The sequence below is a fragment of the Vicugna pacos genome, chromosome 6, assembly GCF_048564905.1.
Source record: "Vicugna pacos chromosome 6, VicPac4, whole genome shotgun sequence".
NCBI lineage: Eukaryota > Metazoa > Chordata > Mammalia > Artiodactyla > Camelidae > Vicugna > Vicugna pacos.
In genome coordinates this window covers 63804464-63827633 of record NC_132992.1, presented here as the reverse complement: position 1 = coordinate 63827633, position 23170 = coordinate 63804464, and the positions used below count along the sequence as shown (strand labels likewise).

Below are 23170 nucleotides of genomic sequence, written 5' to 3'. Positions count from 1 at the left end.
GAAGGTTAATGTCGATGTTCTCCAAGCCTACTGACTGACCCCGGGTGGGAAAGCTCCCCAGGTGAGCCAGCGTGCGCTTCTGTGCAAACCCACTCTTCTCTCAGAGCCCAGCTCCTCAGGTCGGTTTGACAGCTGATGGCCTTTATCCAGAGAAGACAGACACTTGAGCATGCCAGAAACCTCTAACTCTCAACACAATGTCACTCCCATCCCTTTTTTCTAGCATGAGAAGTAGGGATTGTGATGGAATAAGGGCATTGTGATGGGGCTATGGCCAAGTAGGAACAAGAAAGTAAGGAAGTTACTGCTGTGTTTGTTGTGAAGAATTGGGGCAGATATTCAAACACTGACTTTATTTTCCCCCAATGGAATAAAGACATCTTTTTCCCTTAGTGGGAGGGAAAGAGGGGGTGACATGTGACAGATCTTGACTGGCAACCGCATGGGTACTGGGCATCCTTCCTCTGAGCATCTCTTCTGTGGATGAGTCTCAGACGTCATGGGGGATGATTGCCTCCTCATGTCTGTACCTGGCACCATAAAAATCTTGAGAGTACGAAAGGATAGCCTGCTTGTTTTAATCAGAAATCTGTCATCCAGCATTTAGAGGATCTGTACAGATCCCCGAAAAGGGCAAGATGGCCAGTACCTGAGTAGATGAAGTGTAAACACTTGATAACCTTTCTGATGATTAAAGAAACCCTCAATTTCTGCATGTCTCCAGCTTTTAAGTGCCATGAAGCGGGGTGGGGGCGAAGAATAGTTGCTGTTTTATTACTGGAAAAACTGAGGTACAAAGAGGAACAACAATTCATTCTTCTGCATTGTGGAAGTAGCAACAGACCTTGTGTAGTGTTTAGTGGTCCATGCATATTCAGGGCTGCACGCAGTGCCAGGCATTCTATTAAGGACTCTTAGATATATTATCTCATTTGATCCAAACAGCAGTGCTGTAAGGTGATGACTGTTAACTCTGCTTTATATAGATGAAGAAATGAAGGCTTAAAGAGTTTAAATAAATGGCCTAAGGCCACACAGCTAGTAAGTGGCTAAGTCTAGAGTCATCCCCCCAGTCTGTTGAATGCCAGATGCCTCTAACCACTGCACTGTGCTGCCTCGTTCACCTCCCCAGATAAAATCCTCTTAGTCTACCATCTCTGGCACTAAATCCCCCGTGTGCTACCCTCTGGTCCTTTCTGGAAGCTGGTTCAAGCCCTTGCTGAATGATTGAGTATTGCCACCACGTACTAGAGGACGTCGAGGTGTGGCAAGCTTTCTGAAGTTGCTTACAGACTATTTTAGCAATGATCACTCATTTCTCCGCACCTTTCAGATGACCTCCCCTGGCTTATGTGTCCACCACCCTGGCCACTCACACACACCTCTCTGGGAACAGCAGGCACTTGGCCCCTCTTGCTGCCTGGCCCCAGCCAAGCTCTTTGGAGTCAGGCCTCTTTGAGAGAGGAATGTGGCAGCCGTTACTTTGCAAGTAGCTCAGCCTGGTTACGGGGTGAGGCGCTGACATGCCATCAGATGGGAGCTTCTGGGTAGCCCATTTACAGTGCTCAGAACCGGGGTGCCCTCACCTCGGGTGCTTTCAGGTGATAACATTTGCCGCGCTTTGTAACAGATAGGCAGAGAGCGTTATCAAACTGCAGCACCTTGGAAAACCTGCAGAAACCCTCCTCTGGCTCCACACGTTGGGGTTTCCCTTCTTCTGGAAATAGATGGGTGTTGTGTTAAAGAGGGGCCCTAAAAATAGAATGGGGTTAAGAGAAGAGCTGGGGGATTAAACACAAACATTTCCCTCATGACACCACCAATTATTTGTCCTGGGAAAGTTACTCCACCTTGCTTTCCAGTCCTCTCTGTCTGTGATGATTTGGAGGGGAAAGTGCTCTGAGATCCTCAGAGGAAATGTGGGTCTGATGCCGGCCAGAGACCTGGTATGTTTGTGTTCTGCAATCTCAGGGTTGGATTAACTGTGACCCTAAAGGGCCTCCCGGCCTCTCAGTGTAGATCATCTTTCTTTCCTGTTGTCTTTCTTGATGTTCTTGTTGCCTGGTGTTGAGCTGGACATGGAAGAATCTGTCCCAGATGATTTAAAAACTGTTTATAGGCACTCTGCTCCTTTGATCTCATTCCTCCCTGTAGAGGGCTTGGGTCAGGCAGGGCTCTGAGCCTAACTGCCTGGGTCTGAATCCTGGCTCCATCACTTATACTGGCTGACAGATGGGGGCAACTCACTGAACCCTCTAAGCCTCAGTTTCCTCACCTATAAAGTGGGGATAATGAGAGTGGCTGCCTCACAGGATAGTTCTGAGGTTTCAACATGGTGGTGTTTTTAAGGTGCAATGCTTGCTGCAAGGTAAGCTCTCAATAAATATTTGATGACACTGCTTAAGTGCTGAAGAAACTCACTCCCTGTTATCCAGGTGAGAAAACTAGAACACAGAAAGGAGAAAAGAAAAGAGTTTCTTCAGTTGTATCATTGAGGGATGTTTAAATTTTATGCCTGACTACAAGCTCCTTGAGGACAGGAACCATCTCATTATGAGCATATATATAGTATCCATTCAGGAAATATTTAGTTAATTAAATCAATGCTCATAATGGTACTGTCTTTTTTTTTTTTTAAGTTAGCGATGAACAAAAAGGATTGCGGTTGCAGCAAAATGCAGAAGCCACATACATCTCCCTGGTAGTGTTTCTTCCATAGAGAAAGGTGATCTCTAGCATAGTGGTTAGCACACAGAGAGGCTCCAGAGCAAGGAGCTCAGTGTGTGCCAGATGAACCCCCACACGCATAAGCGATGATGGGTAAAAGGCTCTGCGGGTCCCAGCTCGGCCAGATGTACAAACAGGTGTTCTCCTTCAGGACACAAGGAGGCTTCTTGGAATAACTTCAGAGTTCTCTGGGGGAGCTGATCCCCACCAAGAGTGAGATGCAGCTTTTAAGTTGCCCTATAAGGTCTAAGTTTGCATCTTAAACAATTTGAGGGTTACGTATATGACTGTGCATTTGAGGCAGTCCGTATTGTCTTTGTAACTTTCAAGACTTGTCTTTTTAGTGTTTATGAAAGCTATTTTGAGACCTTTAAACCGTAAGTTTAAACAAATGCCACAGAAAATCGCCCTTCTGCTGGCTTTCATTCCATGTGCAGGAAAGACTCAAATAAGCATGTTAGCCTTGTAGGGGATTCCCAGTGGCCAGAAAGGCTGGAAGTAACCCACCCTGTTGGAGAGATGCTAAGGCAGAAATGCACCATTAGCAGTCTCTATCTTAAGAAAAGGGAACACTTTTCGTCTGGGTAGGTGTACCATCTGGGAGCAGAGCGTGAACTGAATTCTCAGAAGACCTGAGTTCAAGCCTCGGGCTTTGCCACCCAAGTGTTGGGCAAGGAACTTTATCTCTAAGTCTTAGTTTGTTTAACTGAAACCGAGATTAATAGCACCTCCCGTACATGTCTCCCAAGGTTGTTAGAAGGATCGATGAGAAGTTAGATGAGAAAACTTTCTGATACACATTGTTTACCTGGACAATAAAGTCACCACTTCCTGTCATCAGCACCCAACTCAAACGCCATCTCTTCCATGAAGATTTCTCTGGTTTCTCCAGCATTCAGTATTCTCTCCTGCCCCTGAAATCATGTGGCATTTTACTTATGCCTCTCTTGACACTTACATAATTCGATCTTGCTGTATCATTGCTTGTATCTATGCCTTAGGAAACCTGTGGGCAGAACCCATGCCTATACCATATTTATATCCTCCATTGTAGTACCTTGCTCAGAAAAACCCTCCCGTTATTTTAAAATACATTGTAATAATTGTTCTACATCATTACTATCACTGCAGTTCATAACAATGGTCTGCACATAGTAGGTAATAAATATTTGTTTTTAGTCTTTTCATTTATGTTTTTAGTTTCAGTATTTTGTTTTTAGGTCTATTGAGGTATAATTTACATACAGTAAAATTTACTCTTTTCATTGTACATTTCTGTAGGTTTTGACAAATACTTACAGTTGTACAACCACCACCACAATCACCCTACAAAATTCCCTCAGGCCCCTTTGTTGTCAGCCCCTTTCCCCAGCCCTAACTCCTGGCAACCGTGAATTTGTTTTCTGTCCTTATAGTTTTGCCTTTTCCAAAATGTCATAAAAATTGAATCATAGCTAGAAATGATAGAAAGAGTCTTTCACTTAGCACAATGCATTTGTGATTTATTCATGCTGTGTCTAGTTGATCAATTTTTTTTTATCACTGAGTGGTATTCCATTGTGTGGATGTACCACAGTTGGTTTATTCATTCACTAGTTAATGAACATTGAGCTTACTTCCAATTTTTGGTCATTATGAATAAAGCTGCTATAAACATTTGCATAGAGGTTTTTCTGCGAACCTAAGTTTTTATCTCTCTAGGGTAAAAATTCCTATGAGTAGGGATTGCTGAGTCATATGGTAAATGTATGTTTAATTTTGTAAGAAATTGCCAAACTCTTTTCCAAAGTGGCTGTCCTATTCTGCACTCCACCAGCAATGTCTGAGGATTCTAGGTGCTCTGCATCCTGACAGCACTTGTTATTGTCAGGTTTTTTTAAAAAGCCATTCTAATAGACATGTAGTGGTATCTTACTGTAGTTTTAATTTGCATCTCCCTTATGATGAAGGAAATTGAGCATCTTCATGTGCTTATTTGCTATCCACATAATCTTTTGATGAAACATCTATATAAACCTTTTGCTCATTTTTAGTTGATTCTTTTTTAATTAATGAGTTTTGAGAATGTATTATATAGTCTAGATACAAATCCTTTTTCCGACACAGGTTTTACAAGTATTTTCTCCCAGTATGTGGCTTGTATTTTCATACTCTTAACAATATCTCTCAAAGAGGAGGTATTTTTATTTTTGGTGGTCAAATTAATCAGTTTTTTTCTTTTCTAATACCTGATCTTCTATGGATCATACTTTTGGTGTTGTCTCTAACGTATTTTGCTTAACCCAACATTATAAAGATTTCTCTCCTGTTGTTTTTTTCTTTTCTTCCAGAAGAATCAGGTTTTACATTTAGGTCTGTAATCCACTTTGGGTTAATTTCTGAATGTGGTATGATTTGTGTTTTATTTTTCATTTGATGTCCAATTGTTCAGCACCATTTGTTGAAAAAGACTATCCTTTCTCCTTTACATTGCTTTTGCACCTTTGTCAAAAATCATTTGACAATACATATGTCAGTCTATTTCTGGACTTTATTCTAGTCCATTGATCTACATGTCTATCCTTTTGCCATACTACGCTATCTTGATAGTTACAGCTTTATGGTCAGTCTTTAAATTAGGTATTGTGAGTCCTCCAGTTGTTTTCTTTTTTTCAAAATGGTTTTGCTATTCTATTTTCTTTGCCTTTCCATAGAAAATTAAAAATCAACTTTTTTATTCCTACAAAAAAAAAATCCCCTGTGGGGATTTTGATTGGCATTGCGCTGAATTTGTAGATCAGCTTTGGGAAAATTGACATCTTGATAATATTAGATCTTCCAATCCCTGGGCATGGTATCTCTCTCCATTTATTAGACCTTCAATTTCTTTCATCGGTGTTTTATGGTTTTCAGCAAATTGATCCTGCACATATTTTGCTCTGTTTATACCTAAGTATTTCATGGGTTTTTGGGGGGTGCTTTTGTTCAACAAATATTTATTGAATTAATGAATAAAGAGTGCCAACCTACTTGTGAATGCTTTTCTTGATTCTGTAGTCAGATACAAGATGTTAGAATGGGGTTGGAAAATTCATCAAAGTCTTTCGTTATGGTCAGGCCAAAAGTGAGGCTCAGAGATCTGAGTATAACTCTAGAAGGCAGGAAATATGGGCTTCATTCTGACAGCCTTCTCACCACATTCTTTAACTTTGGACATCTCCTCCCTCCCAGGGACTTCCTCTTAGCGCAGGTTGTACACTGAGTTAAGGCTATACTTTTCAAGGGCTTTCTAGGCAAACCTGGCATATTGTAGGTGCAATACACAGTTGCCTCCCTTGCACAATTTGAACATGCTGAAGAGCCTGTCTAACTAACCGTTTCTCACCTATTGGCCTGGTTCGGCTCCTACACTGTCTCTTTCATATCCCTTCTTTGAATAAGGTTTTTCCATAAGGCGCTTATTAAGATGTGTTCCCTGGGAGAGATATTCTGCCCCTTGGGAAGGTAGATGCATCTGTTTCATCCAAGTAACATATACTAATTGAGTCCCTACCAGGTGCAAAGGCCTTAAAGGTGAAAACGGCATCCTGCCCTTTGAGGAGTTTGCTGTGATAGGGAACTAGGTTGTCAAAGTCAAATTTGTTTTAAAGTAGGGATGGAAGTAGGGATGGAAGTAGGTCTGAAGGAGGAGCTCCACTTAGGTCATTCAACTCAGTGGAGGAACCTGGCATCAAGGGAGGATGGGAGAGTTTGGATGCTTGAGGCAGAGGTGAAAGGAAAGAGGGTTGCAGAAGGGGCAGTGGGGTAATGACAGAGTAGATTTCACCTACAGTGTAATTCCTTTTTGCTGTGAGAGTGTGCATATTGAGTAAACCCACAAACTTGATACTTAGAGATACTGAATTTTCTTTGTAAATAACAATACTTTGGGGTTATATGGTTCTTATACCTCATTTTCATGTAACTTCATATAATCTGTACGACAGCTTTATGTGGTTAAGTGGTGGGTTTATTAATTAGGATATCCTAACCATTTTAATAAAGAACTATAAAATGAAATTTGATTTCTTGCTCACATCATAGATGAGTAAATGGGTATAAACTGAGGATGAGATTTTGTTCCCCACAGCCATCGAGGACACCAGGCTCCTTTCATCTTGGCCCTTTAGTCTAGGGTCTAGGAATTTAGAGGGAAGAATAAGGAATTACGGGGAAGAGTTTTGTGGCTAAGACCTTGAAGTGGTGCATGTCACTTCTTATCCAATCACACAGCCACAACTAACCACAGGGGCAACTGGAAGATGCCTCCAGGCTGTGTGTAGAAAGGATAGACTTTGGACATTGGTACGCGCAGTCCTGTGCCGTGGAAGCACAGGGTATTTCCCTCATTTTACAGATGAGGAAACTGAGGTACAGAGTGGTTAAGTGACTTAGAGGAGAGCACCCAACTACTATGTACAGGAGTTAGGATTTCAACTCAGATCTGCTATTTTGATAGAACAGAAATAATAATAGACCAATAGAAATAATAACAATAATAGTATCTAACAGTTTGTGAGTGTGGGTTTGTGTTAAATGGGGCAATGTATGTAACGATCTTAGGAAATTCCAGGTTCCCTTCTTAGCCTTGGGCTTTGCTACCCAGTCCTACAAAGAGCCAAGTCTTTTTCTTGAGGACCATGGGCAGCAGAGGGGCTGTATGAGCTAGCAGCTGCTGCTTCTCCATCAGCAGAGCTCAGGGAAGAAGGCTGAATGGATTCTACTGGCTGAGAGGTGCTCTCTCTGTAGGCCAGGAGATGTGCACAGGAGGAACTGACTCCACCAGCCTCTGTCTGTCTCCAGAGCATCCTCTGGCCCCACTGTGCCAGACTCATGCCCTGGCCGAGGATGGGAAAATCCTCCAGGCAGCACCCGTTCTGTCAGGAGTCCTTCTGGCTTTGAGCAACTTTTAAAAGATTCATTTTAATTGAGTTATTTTAAAAGCTCCAACATGAATGAATACCAAATTGGCATCCATAACTTATATATTATTTATAGGTTCAACTTTTAAAATAGCTCTCTTTGTTTGTGTAGCAGAGATGTATGGATAGAAACTGTTCTAAGACTGACATTTCTGTGACACAACAAAGAATATATAAAAGACTTCTCAGCTAAGTGGGGTAGGGCTCTCCTGCCTAGAAGAGTTCTGAGGGAGAAGCTGCTGCTTTCATCAGTGTTTTGGGTGAGGAAATGGAGGCGTGGGTTGAGTCAGAGCTGCTCTGAGAGGTTTCAAGTTTGGAAGGCATTCATACGAGTTGCCACTGTCATTCCTTCTGCCGCTGCCATCCAGCAAAAGAGGAAGGGACGGCAGGAATGTGTGGTTGAGGCTGCAGGGGCAACAGTGATACTGTCAAGGTGTCGATGCTCAGCCTGCATGCGCAGCACTGTGGCCACATGCCATGTTTCCAGACCCTTTACCACCTTGACCTCCAAATTGGCCTTCAAATAGTGTGTCCTCTGCCGAAGCTACTTTTATCCTCTTAAAGAGCAGGGCTCTTCAGTTCTCAGTTCTCAGCCGTTTGTTCAACATTTTCTAGCTGCATTTCATGTACCTGGCATTATGCTGGGCAATTGGGACAAGAAGAATGACTAAGGATGTCCCTGGCTTCAAGCAGCCTATGGTCTGTTGGGAAAGACAGAGGGAGAGATTATTCTCCTACACTGTGGCTAAGTGCTTTGATGAAAGTGATCGCTAGGTGTGATGGGAGCCTGGAAGTAGTGCTTCCACCCCCACCACTACAGGGGATTGGTTGCAGGGGTGAGGGGAGATGGGGAGTTTTCTTGAAGGGAGTGAAGGCTCATGTGAGCTCTAAAGGGTAAAAAAAATTATTATGAAAAAGAGGGAGAATATTCCAGGCTTTAGGAACAGCATGTGCAAAGAGCATCTCCAGAGAGAGCTGGGGACCTGAATAGAGTTCGTTACGGCTGGAAAGTAGGATTGGGGCGGTAGGAAGGTTTGGATGGAATAGTATTCAGGTAAGGATAGATCACAAAGGGCTTTGACTAGGATTTATTACGGGTTTTCAACTTTTTTCTGAAATAGGAGCTATTAAAGTATGGAAGTGATATTACCATATTTATATTCTAAGTCAATCTTTCTGGCCACAGAATGAAGGATAGGTTGGAATGGTAGGCAAAAGAGTAAATATGGGTACAAGGAAATCAGCAGGAAACCACTAGACTTGAGACGATAGTGGTCAGAAGTGAGGGGGAGTGGTGGAGACAGAGAAGAACAGAGATTTGAGAGACATTGAGGGGACTGAGTGGATGAGATACTGGGTACTCTGCCATATCAAGTTTTGGTTTGGACCACTGGGATATTGGTGGACTGGGAACATGACCGGAAGGAGTGGGACTCGCATGGTGATAGATGTAACTGGAGATAATGTGAAGTATGAGAGGCCTGTGGGCCTTCCAGGTGTGTGTTCAGAAGGCAGTTGAATGGGATGGATGGGGGTTGAGGAGATAGACTTGGAAGTCATTAGCAGGAGGTGGTAATTCAAGTCATGGGAGTGCAGGACAGAAGATCACATAGACAGAGGAAGAAGTGGAGTTGGCCCAGGATAGAACTCTGGGGACCACCACCATTCAAGGGACAGGTAGAGGGAGAGTAGCCCACAGAGCGGGCCAAGGAGGAAGGGCCAGAGAGTTAAGAGAGAACAAGGAGCATGTCCTGGAAGATAAAGGAAGTGATTTCAGGAATTTTGTTTTTATTGAAGTAGTCAATTTACAATGTTGTGTCAACTTCAGACTTGCATTTACATACATATATTTATTTTCATATTCTTTTTCATTATAGGTTACTACAAGATATTGAATATAGTTCCTTGTGCTAGACAGAAGAAACTTGTTTATCTATTTTATACAGAGTGATTTTAGGAAATTTTGGAATGGTCAACAGAGCTTAATGCTGCCGAGAAGTCAAGATAAGACCTGAAAAGCATCTATTGTTTTAGGGAACAAGGAAGGAAAGTGTCAGTGAACTTTGACAAGAATAGCTTCATGAATTGATGGGGGAAGCCAGCTTTCAGTGCACTGAGGAGTGAGTTGGGTATGGGATGAGGAGTTTCACATGAATATAGATAAATATACTGTATCTATTCTTACCTTAGGAGCAGAGACCTCGTCATACTTCTCCATCCATCATCATTATTTTTTAGGCAACTCTTCTGGTTGTTTGTTTAGTTGATTGGTTTCCTTTTTGGCTCCATTTTCCTTTTCCATTTCCCTCACTCCACCTAGAGGCAACCATTTTCATGTGTTTAAGAGTTTTCCATTTGTTTGTATATATTCTTATAATATGTATACTGTTTTATATGCATATGCTTTGCAGTTATGTTAATGGCGTGTTATAGATCTCATTCAGTTTCTTATTTACTTTATCCCGCACTATGTTTTTAAGATCCTCCAATGTTGCCATGTGTCCTCCCTGTGTCCCTTCACCACATTTTATTGTCCATCCCCCAGTGAGGGACACACAGGTTATCTTCACCTCCCTACCACCACAGTCAATGCTACAGTGAACATCATTGCCTGTGTTCCACTTTTGACCTGTATGAGGATTTCTTCGGTCTGTATGCCCAGGAACAGAGTTGTAGATACATAACCTGCCTGAGAACTGGCAGACTGCCTTCCAGAATGGCTGGGCCATGCACTCTGTCTATGGAATGTGTACCTACTTTTACTTTAATCTGAGCACCCAACCCCCACACCTCCTTCCTTGCCTTTCTTTTGCCTTACACTATGTATCTCTCTAAATAAATCTACCTTTACTCAAAAACAAACAAACAAACAAACAAACAAAAAAACCCAGAATGGCTGGGCCAGTCCACACTCCCACCGGCAATACACAAGGTTTCTCCTCTGCACGTCACCATCTACACCTCAGGTTATTCAGTCTGATAATCTTTGCCTGTGGTGTCTCCTTATTTTGATCAGTATTTCATGGTCAACTAATGAACTTAGCATCTCTTCTCAGTCTTGGCCTTTTGGATTTCCTCTTCTGTAAATCACCTGTATGAACAACATCCGCATGGCAACTTTGTCAAGAAATCTGGCTTTGAAAGGGAAGAAAGAAAGGGTGGCAAGGAGTTTTATTTAAGATAATACAGACTTGAGCATGTTAAAATGAAGATGGAAGGGAGAAAAAGCTAAAGATTCATCTTCCTCCCAGGATTGGAAAGATAGCCTGAAGGAAGAAGAGTGAGGATCTGGCTTCATCCGGCAATAAAAATGGGACTGGGGGAGGGAGTGGGACTGAGGAGGGGGAGTCAGTGCGCAGATTAGCAGCAGCTTTCCCTGAGCCCACGTGACTGCCCCTCCACTTGGTCATGGAGGCAGTGGAGGATCCATGGGGTTGAATAGGAGGGGAAAGGTGATCTCACTCAGATTCTAGGAAAATGTTATATTGTGTTTTTAAGTGTTTGAAAATTAAATTTGCTTTAAATTGCAGGGAGGAGAGATGCCTAAATTCCAACATACGGGAAGTGGCACAAAGAAAGTTGTAGAGGCAAATGATACAACAGTGGGAGGGGGACAGGTGGACCCTCTTGGTTGGAGCAGAGTTAGCGTAAGAGAGAGTCTGAGCTCAGCACCGGATGGTGCAGGACTTTGGATTAGGCTGCGTCAGAGTTGCTGAAAGCTTACAGAGTAGAGGCATATCATTATGAGGAGGGCTGTCTGTGCAGGATACATTGAAGAGGCCAAGCACAGCCAGAGGTGTCCAGACCATTACATAAGTCCAGGCAGGAAGCGGTAGGGCCATGGAGTGAAGTGGTGGAAGCTTTAGAACATAAAAGAATGACGGGTGGAAGACATTTTACAGAGGTTTAATGACTGGCCTTGGTGATTAATCAATATTGAGTAAGTGCTCAATACACTCAAGTGGACTATCTGAATGAGCACTGCGTGGATCAAGGAATAAGGCAGGCTAGCAACACCAGAGTTTGAGCTGAGGTCTATAAGAGAAGAATATTTACTTAGCACTTATATGTCCCAAGCATAGTGCTAGGCACTGGAATACAATAATGAACAAGACAGAGTTGGCTGCTACCTGCTAGAAACCTATAGCTTAGGCAGGGAGAGGCAAAAACAAAGGTAAACCGAAAGATGGATGAGTAATCACAATTATGATGAGGGCTGTGAAGGGATCAAGTAAAGTGCCCAGGCTGAGGATGACAAAGGACTTAGCTTAGATGGGGTGCTTGGGGAGGATTTCCACAAGGGAGTGATACCTAAGAGGAGACCTAAGGAAGGAGGAGGAATCAGACATGCAGAGATGCTCCTGGAGGCATCCCAGGCCGAGGGCACAGTATGCACAAGGGCCAGAGCTGGAGGAGAAATGGCAATTTGGAAAAACTGAAAGGCTTACAAGTTGCATATAGCACGGGTTGGGACGATGAGCTTGGAGAGGGAAGCAGAATCCAGACCATGCCGGGTGTTAGGGCCAAGGCAATGTAACCACAATGCCATGATCACACCTAACATAATTGACTATAATTCCTGGTTATTATCCACCACTGAGTCTATAATTCAGATATCCCTGATTGTCTAAAAAAAAAGTGTTTTGATATTGTTTGATTCAAGTTCCAGACAAGGTATTACATTCGTTATTACGTCTCCTGAGTCTCTCTTGATCTACAGCAGTCCCTATTCTCTGCCTCTTAGTTGTCTGTTTTCATGCCATTGACTTGTTGAAGAAGTGGGGTCAGTTGTCTGCAGAATGACCCACCTTCGGGGTCTGTCTCTTTGCTTCCTCAGTTTGTCATTTAACTTGCCTGCCCATCTCCTGACGTTCCTGTAAATGGGAAATTAGCTCTACAGACTTGACCAGACTGAGGTTCACCTTTTTTGGCAAGAATGTCATAGGCCATGATGTCCTTCATACTGCATCATATCTGGAGACACAGTATCTCATTGTCCTATTCTTAGTGATGCTAAAATTCATCAGTGAATTCACATATTGGGAACTTGAGCCCATTGTATAAGTTTCCATCAATTTGTTATCTAAAGGTTTTATTTGCTGATGATCTTTTTGAATCAATTGTATTGTAAGAACTACTCAACTATTATTTCAAATCAATTACCTCAACCTATTCTTGACCATCTCCAATATTGAGACCACACAACCCCCCTGTGCAGTTTTCATCAGAGAAGAGAGAAGTAACTGTCTGTATTCTAGAAATGTCTTCATGGAAGAACAGAAATTGGGCATTCAGCTTTTCAATTATCTACCACAGAGTGTTCCTTATTCTGGGAGAGGAGGCCGGTGGCTATCTGGAAAGGAATGAGCTGAGAGAGCTAAGAAGTAGGAATGGGTTGTAATAGCTTTCTGTAAATATTGAGCCCAGGAATTCCAATAGGGAATAAGCTTTGAAAACTATGTATATTAAGAGTCTCATCTCTCCTTTAATCACTCCCAGTGGACATTTGCCTCTGTGTTGGACGTGAGATGCTGATAGATGCTGTTAAGACAGAGGGCTGATGGGCCAATGCCTGTATCAGAGCTAAGCAGCACCTGTTCCCCAGTCAAATCCTGTAAGAACTGTTGGGGCCGTGATCCCACCCCTCCTCCCCCATCCAAGCAGCTGCAGCATAACTGAAGCCAGTTCTTAGTAGGAGATTTTTCCATGATGAGGGTGGACAAGTTGTGACATGTAGGCCTGAGGTTCCTGCCTGGTGGCAAAGTTGGAGCAGAAGGGTCTGGGTAAGACCTTACCAAACAGCAGTGGACTAGAATGACCAGAATGCTGTAAATGCACTGGGAACCCTGATGCTGGCCACCATGGATATGAATCTGGCTTTAAGAACCTCAAACCACACCCTGCTAATGATGGACTGGCAGCCAGGCTGGGTCGGGGTGTGAACTGTGGAATGTGGGAAAGCAGAGTGTGCTCTGAGGAGAGGAAGCAGCTTGGCTCAGGTACCGCTGGTGATGCCACCCACAGGTGGTATGCTCACCTGGACCTCGCTGTCACCCCGTCACCTAAAACTCCCTGTTTAGGATCACCTGTGATCCTAAAACTCCCTGTTCTGCTGTCCTGGGAGGCGTGTGCTCATTCTTAGCCATACTGAGCTGTAGTATATTGGGCTGTAATTTCTAGGTGGAGACGTCTGGTAGACAGATGGAGGTGCCAGACTAAAGCTTGGGGATGGGAAGGAAGTTGGAGATAGATTTAGAGTACTCTGCACTGGGTGTCTCATGGTTCTCGTGCTGTTTTAGTGAGTGTTTATGTATTTGACTGTTCTTTAAGGTGTCTGAATATGCAGTGAGATTACGATGCATGGGAGTAGAAGAATGTTCTGTTTTGGTCATTGCATTGGCAGAAAAGTTCCAGGGAAATTTTAGGATTTAATCTTCTGACCTGGGCTGCCATAGTACCAAAACATGTTAAAAGCAGGTTTGAAGTAGCGTAAAGGGGCAGGACAAGATAAGAAGCAGGCAAGGAGGTTAAACCTTACAGTTAAAGAGAAAATAAAGATAGAGAGGGTCTAACTTCTCAGTGTAAGAAAGACTGTATTTAAGCTATTGCAATAGCCTGCACCCTTGTTCCTGCTAAGAAAGGGTAGCATCAGTCCATATTTCCCCCATTTCTCACTCCTGGGCTTTGTTGCTGCTCACATTTGTGTGGTCCAGGAAAGAGGAGATGGAGTGGGGAGGGGAAGAAAAGAGCATCCATCCTCTTCTGCTCAGCGCCACGGGGAGGGCTTAAGTGAGCACTAACTAGGGCCCCGGCAGCACCCTGCAGGCAGGGAGCGGAGCTGCCACCACAGCCACTTCTTGGATTCCTACCCACCCCATGGAAAAGTGGGGATAGCACGTGGGGTTGAAATTCCGAGGCCTAACACCTGATATCCGAAGCGGATGGGTCCCTGGGCACAGGAGCGTAGGGCGGAGCTGTGGATTGCATCAGTGATATTGTGAAATCCATTTCCCAGGGAGGTGCTCCTTCTGCAAGTGAGTGTGCGATCACATGAGCTTTTCAGGACCAAGCTGTGGGCAAGTCTTCTAGGGACCCGTCCTGCTCAAAATGTAACCTGCGGCCAGAGGCAGCCTAGGTCAGCTGGGTGAGGCTGAGCCTCAGACTGTGCATTTGGAGACAGGCCTACCCAGCTGCTAGACAGGCAGGCGGATGGACAGGGAAGGTGGGCTCTCCTAGGCACAGAGCCCCACGCATCAGAGAAGACCTACCTACACTCTGACGAGGGTCTGGTGGGTTATGAGAAAGACTTCCAGGGGCTTGAGGGTGAATTGGGGAGTGATTGGACAAGGAAGTACTTCTCACATCTTTGTTCCTGGCAAGGAAGTGAAGTGCAGTTTAGGACCTATTTTTAGCTCTATGACCGCTGTCTGCCATGCTCATGGGGGCCAGTCTTGCTGCATAGATAACTTACACCCTTAAAAACATAACTGAATCGCCTCAGCTCCAAGTTCCTCTCCAATACCAACTTCAGTGTCATTTCCACAACTGTCCATTTGGCTAGGTGTCCCCACTGTGAGTCCCCGGCATACGCTATTCTTTTCAGTCATGGTGGTTTCTTTATTGCTAAGCCTTTGGAGGGCCATTGTGTAAGTTACGGGTGATCCTGGGAAAGCACTGGGTTGAGTTTGGTTTTAGGCACTTTTTTTGTTTGGTTTGGTCTTCCTGGAATAACCAGCTGTAGCTTTCCTGTTTTGTTAGTTTCTTCTCTTCTGCCTCTCACACCTGATTCTCCAAGATCCTCCCCTTGCTGCCCAGCACACTGCCCGCCCCCCACCCCCTTGGCTCTGATAGGATGCCATCTGGGCAGGCTGCTGGGGTGGGCACAGCTGGGGGCTGGGAGGAAGAGGGCCTCTGTCATTTCTGAAGCTCTTTCCTTGGTGTTTGTCTTCAGGGATCTGACCCTTCTACACACACACACACACACACACACACCCCTAGAGTTGTGTGTTTAGACACCACATGTGTGTTTTCCATGTTCCTGGCAGAGCCACTGCCTGGCTGCTGCCTTCTCCGAGCTGCGGTTGCGGGAGGCATGGCATTTTTAAGCAGGATGAATTGCTGTCGAGTGGCTGCTCTCCTGCACCCGGAGCCATCAATCTTGTCTTGAATGCTGCTGGGCCTGCCGGTCTGCCTGCTCGGGCTCCTCTTTCTGGGGCAGACTTATTTACGGAGCCGCGGCAAAGGTAATCTCACTCCCCCGGCCCTGTGGCCTGGGCCTCTCTCAGCCACTCTTAAAAATAGCCTAGATGAGAAGGAGAGCCAGGGTCCGGTTACCTCCCGCACGCGGGATCTGATCTCACCTTGCCTCCTACGTCTGGCAGCACGGCCCCGCTCGGGGCTGCTGGACAGGCTGGCGGCCCCGCAGGAGCCCGTCAGCCTGTCCGTCCCTCTCCTGCTCACGCTCCGAGCTGGCGATAGTTTCCCCTGAGGGAAGTGGGGAAAGGCATGGGGAGTCCTGCCTAGCCATCTCTGCCCAGCCCCCAGCCAGCTGAGTGGGACATCTCGGCCCTGGAAGTAGCATGTCCGTTCATGGAAGACGATGAGCTGTCAGAACGGACAAGGTGTTCTCAGACCCAGGGCTGGGATCTCAGGCGCACCTGTTTGGGATGATGGCTGTTGTCCCCACCTTGACCCTCCCTTCTCCTGAGTAGCAAACATCTTGGCCAAGCCCTGGAAGCTGGGCAATGCCCTCTGTCCCGTGTGCCATGTTCTCTCCCCTGCTGCTTCCTTAGGGAACCCACCCACTCAAGGGAGATAAGGTGGCCTCCTCCCAGCGTGGCCCCTTTTCAGCCACAGCAGTAACTCCCTAGGTGACCTTGGTGGGGAGGCCTCATCCTAGTCAGCCTTGGTTTCCTCCTTGGTTGCAATTAGGGTGGATAATGCTGGCTCCTATCTTACCTCAAAGGGATGTGGTGGGATTGATCGATCAGACTGGGGAAGAGAGTCTGAAAAATAAGAGCTGGAGCGCTGCAGTTACGCTTGGCTTGGTGAGCTTGCTTGATTTCTTCCTCCAGCCTGTGCCTGCTCGGGTGGATTGACTGCACGCGTGTGTGTGCGCGTGTGTGCGTGTGTGTGGTGTGCGCGCACACACTCCTGGAGGGAGAGAGGCTTACCTCCCAGCTCACTAGTTGTCAACACTTGTCATTTGTCTGCCTCAGCCTCGCCTCCCCCACCCCCTTTTGTCCTCTTGGATGTGGAGGCTCTGGGCTCCCTGTTCTTTCAAGTCTTGATCTTGGAGTCCCTTAAGCTCCCTGGGGAGATGACTGAATGACAGGTACAGGTGAGGAAATTAAGACTGAAGGGAAGCTAGTCTGCTTCCTAAAGTCCAAGGCATTCAGGACCTTGCCTGGCCTCGCTAGCCGCCTGTTCCACTTTTCTCTCCGACCTTGCCCTCACCCTCCAGTTACGTCGTCGTGAGGTTCCTAAGTTTTACTGGATCCTTTCTTACCTTCAGAACTTTGCACCTGCTCTTTATTCCTTTTGTTTGGACTCATTCCTTTCCATCTGTCCCTTTACAGGGTGCCTCCAAGCTTCCTTTAGGAATCAGCTTAAACTTTCCTTCCCTCGACACCCAGCCCCACTATGAGTCCCTCACATTCCCTTGTCCTTTCCCAGCTGTGGCCCAGCATCCAGCATCACACCTTGTTGTAATGGCTTCTTTAATCATATCTCTTGCTGCCAGAGTATACACTCCATGAAGACAGGGCCCTTCCTGTCTTATTCATAATTGCCTAGCACAGTGCTTGCCACCTCACTGGGACTTAGTGCGTATCTGAGCTAATCATGAATGAATGAATGAGGAAACATGATAAATGACAGGGGAGTGAGGACTCAGTGCTCCTGATGTTCACGGCATAGATGAACACACGGCTCCTTGTCGGGGGGGTATCCCCTCGCCCCCCACCCCACCATCATGCTAACCGCTTTGATGGAACCGCAGACTCGTCTGGGCTCCATGGTCTGTCAGGGAAGAACAGGAGAACTTGTCTGAGCACCTGGTCGCACTTCAGAGAAGGCAAGACCAAGAGCTCAGCTTTCTGAATGTTGCTGCAGGGAAAGAACTCAGAGGGAGCCTCTGGGAGGAGTTAACTTTGCCCAGTGCAGCTGCTGGGGCTGGTGGCACCAGTGGCAGCTTAAAGCTCATGCTCCTCTCTCTCCCCACTGATACGTATTTGAGTCAGACTCAGCGAACTCCCAGCTTCTCCCCTCTGCTTCCTTGTCCCCACCCCCCGCAGGGTGGGTCCCGGCCCCACTCCCCGGGGTGCGACTGCCCTTCCCAGCTCATTCCTATGAGCCTCCTGGCTCCCAGGAGAGCCAGCCCTCTCTGTGGTGGTGGCAGTGGGTTTGGAGGAAGCGGGCTTGCTGCGACTTACATCTCCACCTGCTGGCCGTCCTGACCCATGCTGCATGCAGCTCTCTGTTCCCACCGCCACCGCCGCCGTTACTGTTGCTGCTGCTGCTGCTGCTGCAATGTTTTATAACTGAAGACCCAGAGACCCTGGGTAGGAAGTATGGCCAAGCAGAGGGCAATGTGTGCTGCTCCCGCGAAGATCTACTTCTGTTGGATGCTCCAAATAAGTTTCCCCTGAGACAAAGTCCATGGGGGTGGGAGCTAACCCTTTGACTGTGTTGCTGTCCCCTTCCCAGGGACCCTTCCATGAAGACTGAGGCAGGCATAGCTGCTGAGAGCCTGCTGACATGACATCGGCCACGGAGTTTGAAAACGTAGGCAACCAGCCATCGTACAGCCGGATCAATGCCCGCTGGGATGCCCCGGATGATGAGCTGGATAATGACAACAGCTCGGCCAGGCTCTTTGAGAGGTCCCGGATCAAGGCCTTGGCAGGTACTACTTGGGGCCGTGGGGGTTGGGGAGCCGCTCTCCCAATCCCGAGGTTCCCTGCCCTTCCCACCTGTGATGCATCCTCTGTGTGCGTTGGTGTGAGCCCTGGCAGGACGGTGAGGGAGACATGGTTGCGTGGCCCCCTCGGGAGGGGGCACAGATCAGGCAGCCTCTGCTCCCCTGCGTGCTCCACTTCCTCCGAGGAGGGAGGTGGAGCCAGATGGGCCCTGCCTTCTGCCTCCGTCCTGAATGACCTGTGGCCAAAGTCAGAAGTAAAGGAAAGTCTGGGCAAAGGAGTGTGTGAGGGGCTGGGCAGCCAGGCAGAGGTGTGTGGGGCTTCATTATGAACCTCCATCTCCTGCGTGCCTGATCCTGGGTAGAGGAATTGTCGTTGTCTTCTATGTGGTCCCAGAAGGAGTGATTTGATAGGAAATTGAGAACAGATAACATCCTCCCCACACTGCCTCAAAAGGAGGATTTTCTGGACTAAACCTCTTATCCTTAAACTGGAATTAGGTTTTTACTTAGCAGGTTCATAATAGATTCGTGTGTGTGTGTGTGTATGTGTGTGAGAGAGTGAGAAAGAGAGAGAGAGAGAGAGAGAGAGAAATCTTTAATCTCCAGTAGAAATGGCCTCTCCTCCCCCTGCTGGCAGAGATCTGATTTTTGGATTTCTTTACCCCTACCACCCCTGTAACCATTGCCGCCCTGGAGCCTGGCCCAGGGTAGCTATGTTCTAACCCTAAGTCCTTGGCCAATAAAGAAAGTTGGGGTCATATGGGGTGGGGTGTGGGTGTATACAGAGAAAGGGGTGGATTCCTTCACCTGCTCCACTAGTGTTTGGCCCAAATCAGGCTTGCTTCCCCCATCATTGATTGTTCCCATCTTCCACCCTGTAGGAAGGGCACAGCCTTTTGCATAAGCACTTTCTGAGGTGATCTCCCCACTGCTCCCTCGCTCACGGCCCCACCTGAGGTTTCTGCTAGTATTCGGCCACCTTTCCTCCCTCTATTCTGCTCCCAGATGCCAGTTTCCAGCTGATCTCGAGGCATGAGCAGGACCCCCTCTGAGACCGTGATGACCTTTCACCTCAGGAGTGTCTGGGCTTCCCCTCCCCATAAAAGGGATGAGGTTTCTCATTCCCTAGTCATGGTGGGAAATCCTTTCAGGTCTCAGCCATCACCTTTTGGTCCTTGCTCTTTGCAGGGAACTCCCTTTCTTCCTTCTCCAGCTCATCCTCACTATCTCCTACCCACCAAAATCCTTCTTTGATTTTCCTTGGAGACATATAATAGCACCAACTCCTTGCTTTTGCTTTTGTAATTTTAACATCTTTAACCAAACTCGGAACCTTGCCTTTGTCAGTCTGATTTGACCTTCTCTGTGTCTCATGCTGGCTGAGTCTGGCTGTAGGGACCCTGGGGATGCAACTGGAGAGAGAGGTACCATATTCCATAAAGTTTGCCCAAGGACAGCTTGAAGAGTGGGGCTGTCTTTTGTGCAGGGATCCTTTGATCTGTGTCATAGGTAACCTGTTTTTTAAGAAACCAAGGTAAATTTCATTTTAACAATTATCGATCATATTCCTACTACATGTAAAACTAATCCCCTTGCCAAACATGATCGTGGAGGGGGAATCCTGAGTTGGATTCAACACAGTATCTGTCTCTGAGGAGTATATGATCTATTAGGGAAATGAACAATGTTCTTAATTAATTAGCACAAGTAGAATTAGAGAAGAACTGGGGGAAGGACACTTAATTAAATAGCAATGAAAGAACAAACGAGGAGAGGCAGGGATAATCAGAGACTCGTTTTTGTGCAAGAGGTGGCCTTGGGCTGGGGATTGAAGGGTGTGTGTGATTCTGATGGGCAGATGGGCTAAGAGGTGGTCCAGGTGGCCGATATGTATGGTAGCCTGGTCCGATGAGTAGCCGGGACACTGATGGAAGTGGGTTGATCAGGAAAGGGCCTCTGCCAGCCTTGCCTCTCCCTCACTAGAGTGTGCATCTTATCGATCAAAGAATCTGAAAGCCCTCCCGGGGGAGAAGAATCACAGAATGTAGAGTTGCAAGCCTGAATCTTGGCAGTCAGAACATCTGGCTGAAAAGTAAACACAGAAGTTTGGGGTCCATTCAGGATTTTAAAAAAACACAAAAACCTCACAAGTTTGCTGACTTTACTCTCCTGAGAGTCCACTGTGAGTGACCAGTGGAAGAAGCTAAAGCTTTGAGAAGGTCCAAATTAGAGTGGGCCGGACAGACCATCCTGGGGGCAGGCAGAGCAGAGAAAGGGAATGTCAGTCTCCCCCGGTTTTAACTTCTTGACATTTTTCTCTTTGGTGCTGCCTTTGGGGCTGCTTGGCAGTCTAGACAGGGTTCAGCCTTTCCAAAGAGGCTTAGGAAGCAGAAAGTGCCTTTTCCCCATCATTTCAGCATGCTCCATAGCCATTCCCCTTCTCCTAAGGAGGCATGCAGCCCTGAATTTCTTATAAGGTGGTGGTGATCTGCTTTGTAGGACAGTGGGACAATGGGATGGATTGGCCTGACCTTTTCCTTCTGAAATCGGAGGTCCTGGAGTGAGGAGGAAAATGTCACAAGACCCAGAATCAGATCCTTGTTCCACCACTAATGCTGCTGCTACGGAGGGCGGTTGAGTCAATCTCCTGTTTTACAAATTGCAGACAGTAGCACTTTCCCAAGGTTGCTGTAAAGATCAGGGAAGATACAGCTTATGGAAGTTTTTATGAATCAAATACTACGTTAGTATTTACTTATGTTTAATTTAGTTAATGTTACTATTTACAGGAGATCTTCTTAGGAGTATATCTTTCTGTCCCTTTTCTTCTCCTGACTTCAGAAATTCAAGATCATCAGCTCAATGTCCTGGGTGCCTTCGCCTGTTCAGGGCCAGTTTCTTCCTTTTAACCCTTACCCTTCTTTGTCTTAGAAGGCTTGGGTTGGAAGAAAGAGCCAGGGGCCAGTGAAATTAGGCTAATGTGCTTGGAGTGCTTGGCTTGGTCTCCAGGGACCCAGTGCCCCTGAGGGTGAAGCCCCCTGCTGTGCAGATCACTCTCCTCAGGCCGTCCAGCCAGGATCCCAGCTGTGTCTCATCATCAGCTGGGTGACTGGGAGGCCCAAGAAACCAAAGGATAATGAGACCTTGTTAGACTCTCTTCTTAGAGTGGCAGCTCCTCCCAGTCCTTCTCCACTTAGTGACCTATGGTCAGAAGACTTACATTTGTTTAACTGGACTCCACTTTTCTGCCTCTTAAGTCCTCTCAGCTCCAAAGGAAATACTCCCTATTCTGCCTTTCAAACCATTCCCAGCTCTTCCTCCCTGGGCTGAAATAAACAAGCCATCTGGTTATTCTGCCTGGAAACTGCCACGTTGGTATACAAATACCTGACCTCTCTCCGGAATGAATTACTCTGGATTTGGAACTGTGGATCAGGCTGACTAAAGCAAACGGGGGAGGTGGGTAAGAACACGTTGCAGGAGCTGCCTGCGTAGGGATGAATTTGACCTTGACAATGCCGAGGGGAGGGTTGGGGGCCTGGCAGGAATGTTTGCCCAGTAGGGCCCTGGGCAGGTGTTGCTCTCAGTGTCAGCACAGCTGGCAGCACTTCCTGGGGTTTGGTGGTGGATGAGTCCTGAGGCTTCTTCCTGAACAGGGGGCCAACCTCTGCTTGGGTGACTGCCTCTAGCAGCTTCCTACTTTGGTGACCTGCTTTGAAAGATCAGAGGAAGGGGAGCAGCTGGAAAGCCCAAGTTCCTATCCCTCCAAGAGGTTCCTGCCTTTGTGTCTCGGTAAAAAGGCTCCCAGTGTCCCCTGAGCCACCCTCATTGTCCCTCATCCATTTCCTGTCCTTCTTCTGGGGAGCCATTAGGTAAACATTTACGAGTCTGGATGAGGGACGAAGTCCTGCAGGCTGCAAGGAATTTCCAGCTGGAATGCCTGCCCTCTGTGCCCTCTCTCCTCATCCCAGAGGAGGCTCTGCCTGCCTGTACACCCCCTCATGAGTAGTTGTGGGCTCCTGGGATTTGGGTGAGGACGCTGCCTCCAGGCAGATGCAGTCCAGCTGGGAGAGGAAGGAGAGGAGCAACGCAATAGAAAGATGCCCTAAAAAGAGAAACCCTCTGCACTGGCATCTGGAAGGCTGCAGTGCAGAGAGCAATCCAGGGCCTCCTGAGAAGGCCTGTGAGAAGACGAAGACTTGACATGTCCTTCCTCCTGTTCTTTGATTCATCCAATTATTAGTAAGGGATAGAGTACACAAAATTGTGTAGCCCACTCTGGTTTTGGCTTTAAACCAGAAACCAAATGATGTTTCAGACTGGAGATATGCTTCCTTTCTGCATTCTGTCTTTGAAGCTTTCTTACTAGAAACGAGGTGAGGGGGAGTGGTGAGGTTGGTTGAGGACAATTCAGAGAAACAGGGCAGCAGGTGCACTGCAGGCGGTGTCCCTGTGCTCTGAAGCACATGGTTGCTGCCACTTTGAACCTTGAATGTCTTCCAGACCCACTGTGCCCAGGCCCTAAGGTGAAGTTCTGTGACAGGCAAGTATTCCATCAGAACCTTGACAGTGGCCCTCAAAT

The 23170-nt window shown here is 46.7% G+C and overlaps 1 protein-coding gene across 6 annotated transcripts in view; it reads left to right on the top strand.

Moving 5' to 3' along the window:
* SPTB (spectrin beta, erythrocytic) overlaps nucleotides 1–23170 on the top strand; it is a 139082-nt gene that overhangs the window by 56871 nt on the left and 59041 nt on the right. For 4 of the 6 annotated variants that reach the window (XM_072963223.1, XM_072963222.1, XM_072963227.1 and 1 more), the window contains one exon: nucleotides 18375–18573. In XM_072963223.1, the coding sequence (XP_072819324.1) occupies nucleotides 18426–18573 (148 nt within the window). In that variant the 5' untranslated portion in view covers nucleotides 18375–18425. Of the gene's footprint in view, nucleotides 1–15892; nucleotides 15911–18371; nucleotides 18574–23170 lie in introns of those variants that run through there. The other 2 variants (XM_072963226.1, XM_072963225.1) reach the window with 2 other exon arrangements.